The sequence below is a fragment of the Antrostomus carolinensis genome, unplaced genomic scaffold (assembly GCF_000700745.2).
Source record: "Antrostomus carolinensis isolate BGI_N321 unplaced genomic scaffold, ASM70074v2 scaffold25961, whole genome shotgun sequence".
NCBI classification, from domain to species: Eukaryota; Metazoa; Chordata; class Aves; order Caprimulgiformes; family Caprimulgidae; genus Antrostomus; species Antrostomus carolinensis.
This window is the reverse complement of record NW_010296847.1, coordinates 27,209-29,427: the sequence shown is the minus strand read 5'-3', so window position 1 is coordinate 29,427 and position 2,219 is coordinate 27,209. Positions and strand designations below refer to the sequence as shown.

At 55.0% G+C, this 2,219-nt stretch overlaps 1 protein-coding gene across 1 annotated transcript in view; it reads right to left on the bottom strand.

Moving 5' to 3' along the window:
- Positions 1 to 231: 231 nt before the first annotated feature.
- The window catches only part of ZNF512B (zinc finger protein 512B), a gene marked incomplete at its 3' end in the record, with an annotated part of 25,065 nt that continues 23,077 nt past the window's right edge, over positions 232 to 2,219 (bottom strand). The window contains 2 exon segments of the mRNA XM_010178421.1: positions 232 to 316; positions 649 to 747. Coding sequence (XP_010176723.1) covers positions 232 to 316; positions 649 to 747 — 184 coding nt within the window.

Genomic DNA, 2,219 nt, shown 5'->3' with positions numbered 1-2,219 from the left:
CGTCGGGGCTGACTCGGGAGCCTTCCCAGTGCTCGAGCGTTTTCTTGTGATTAGTCTTTGCTGCCACGTTCTCTCTGCCCTTCGGGGACGTTTCCAGAGGCCTCTCCTTGGGTTTCCTTCCCCTTTTCTTCCCATTTGTGCTTTTCTTTTTCTCCTCTTTGCTGGAAGAAAGCGGGGACGTTTCCAGAGGCCTCTCCATGGGTTTCCCTCCCCTTTTCTTCCCTTTTGTGCTTTTCTTTTTCTCCTCTTTGCTGGAAGAAAGCTGTTCCCTGCTTTTCTTTTTCCGGCTGGCTTCTGCAGAGGTTCGGAACCAGTTCTGTGTCCGTGGGGTGACACTGGGATTAGTGACCATCCTGGGGCCAGGCACTGGCACACACAACCCATTGACTCACCTGGACCACCCCACACCCTGCTGGCATCACCTCCCCAAGGACAAGGCAGTGCTGAGCAGCTGCAACCAGCCTGGGGGTGTCAGGGACCCAAAGGAGACAAGGAGATCTCCCCCCAGAGACTGTCACAGCGTTGCTGATGCTGCTGGGAGCTGCTGTGCTCTGCTCTTGGCAGACATGGATGGATGGAGTGAGGCAGCCTGAGGATGGGTGGGTTGGAGCAGGGACCAGCCCAGACCAACCTCAGCTGTTTCCTTACCTCCGAGTGAGCCTTGATGATGTGGTACTTGACCCCACTCTCGGAGCTGAACTCCTTCTGGCACAGGAGGCAGCGGTACTTGCCCACCGAGTGGTCCCCCTGCAAGACAGAGCATCCTCCTGCAACCCCCAGCAGAGCCAAAAACACCCTGGAGGGCTGGATCCCCCCACCCTGCTCCCCTTTCCCCCCCTTGCAAAGGGAGGTTGATGTTTGAACCTCAAAGCAACAGAAAATAAAAGCTCATTTCTAAACCACCACATGGAATCCCAGAACTGTCTGGATTGGAAAAGACAAGTCCAACCATGAACCCAACACTGACCAGTCCCCTATGACTAACCCATGTCCCTCAGCACTGTGTCTACACGACTCTTCAATCCCTCCAGGGATGGGGACTCCACCACTGCCCTGGGCAACCCCTTCCAATGCCTCAGAACCCTTTCAGCAAAGAAATTCTTCCTCACATCCCATCTCACCTGCCCTGGGCACAACTGGAGCCCATTTCCTCTTGTCCTAGATCTCCGCCAGCCCTCGGTCCAAGGCCAGGGGCTCACAACTGCATCTCCTGCTCTGGATTTCAGCCCGTGCCCGTTGTGCCATCACAACATCAGCACCAGGCACCGCAGCACCGGGTCCTACGAGCTGGGAGGGCAGCGAGGTGGGTTGTGCTGCCTGTGCATCCCCAACAGCGGCTGTTATCACCGACAGCGCGTGTGTCCCTGGGCACGCGTGTGTATGACGGGGCCGATCGCCCCATTTCCTCCCTGTCAGCAGACTGGTGATCTCCTGGGACTGAACCACCATCTAATTTATGTCCAACAGATTCACCTAATTTTCCTTTTACGCTGTCAAAGAGATGCAGCGACTGCCGGATTTCTGTCACTAGAGCCCTTGCGGGGATGACTGATCTCCTGGCTCTGCCGCAGTTCACGGCACGGGGGAGATAACGTGCTTGCTATTGATGAGGGGTTTATGGATGGGCCCCTCCAGGAGATATACGTGCTCCCTGGGAATTTCTCCAGAGCTGGCTCCATGCTGTAAATCTGGAGTTAGACAGGTTTTTCGTTTCAGGGACAGGCAGGACACAAGCAGACCTGGACCCAGAAATATTCACGCAAAAATCACCCTGGTGCATCAATCCCCACCGAGGATGGGGAACTGCCTGGGAGCATCCTCTGCTCTCAGTAAGGCTTGATGGATTTCAACCAACTCTGCTGGATTTTAGACAGGTTTTTCGTTTCAGGGACAGGCAGGACACAAGCAGACCTGGACCCAGAAATATTCACGCAAAAATCACCCTGGTGCATCAATCCCCACCGAGGATGGGGAACTGCCTGGGAGCATCCTCTGCTCTCAGTAAGGCTTGATGGATTTCAACCAACTCTGCTGGATTTTACAGCAGAAATCACAGGAGGGGCTGCGATTTACACCAGATTTGGTGGATCATGTATCCATCGTAAAATTAAATCCTCTGTAAGGGTGAGAGTCCAGCTGACAGCGCTGCGTGGGGGACACGAGGCTGCAAACTCCCCCAGCTCTGACTTCCCCTTCAATGCTCGGTCCCAGCTACACCA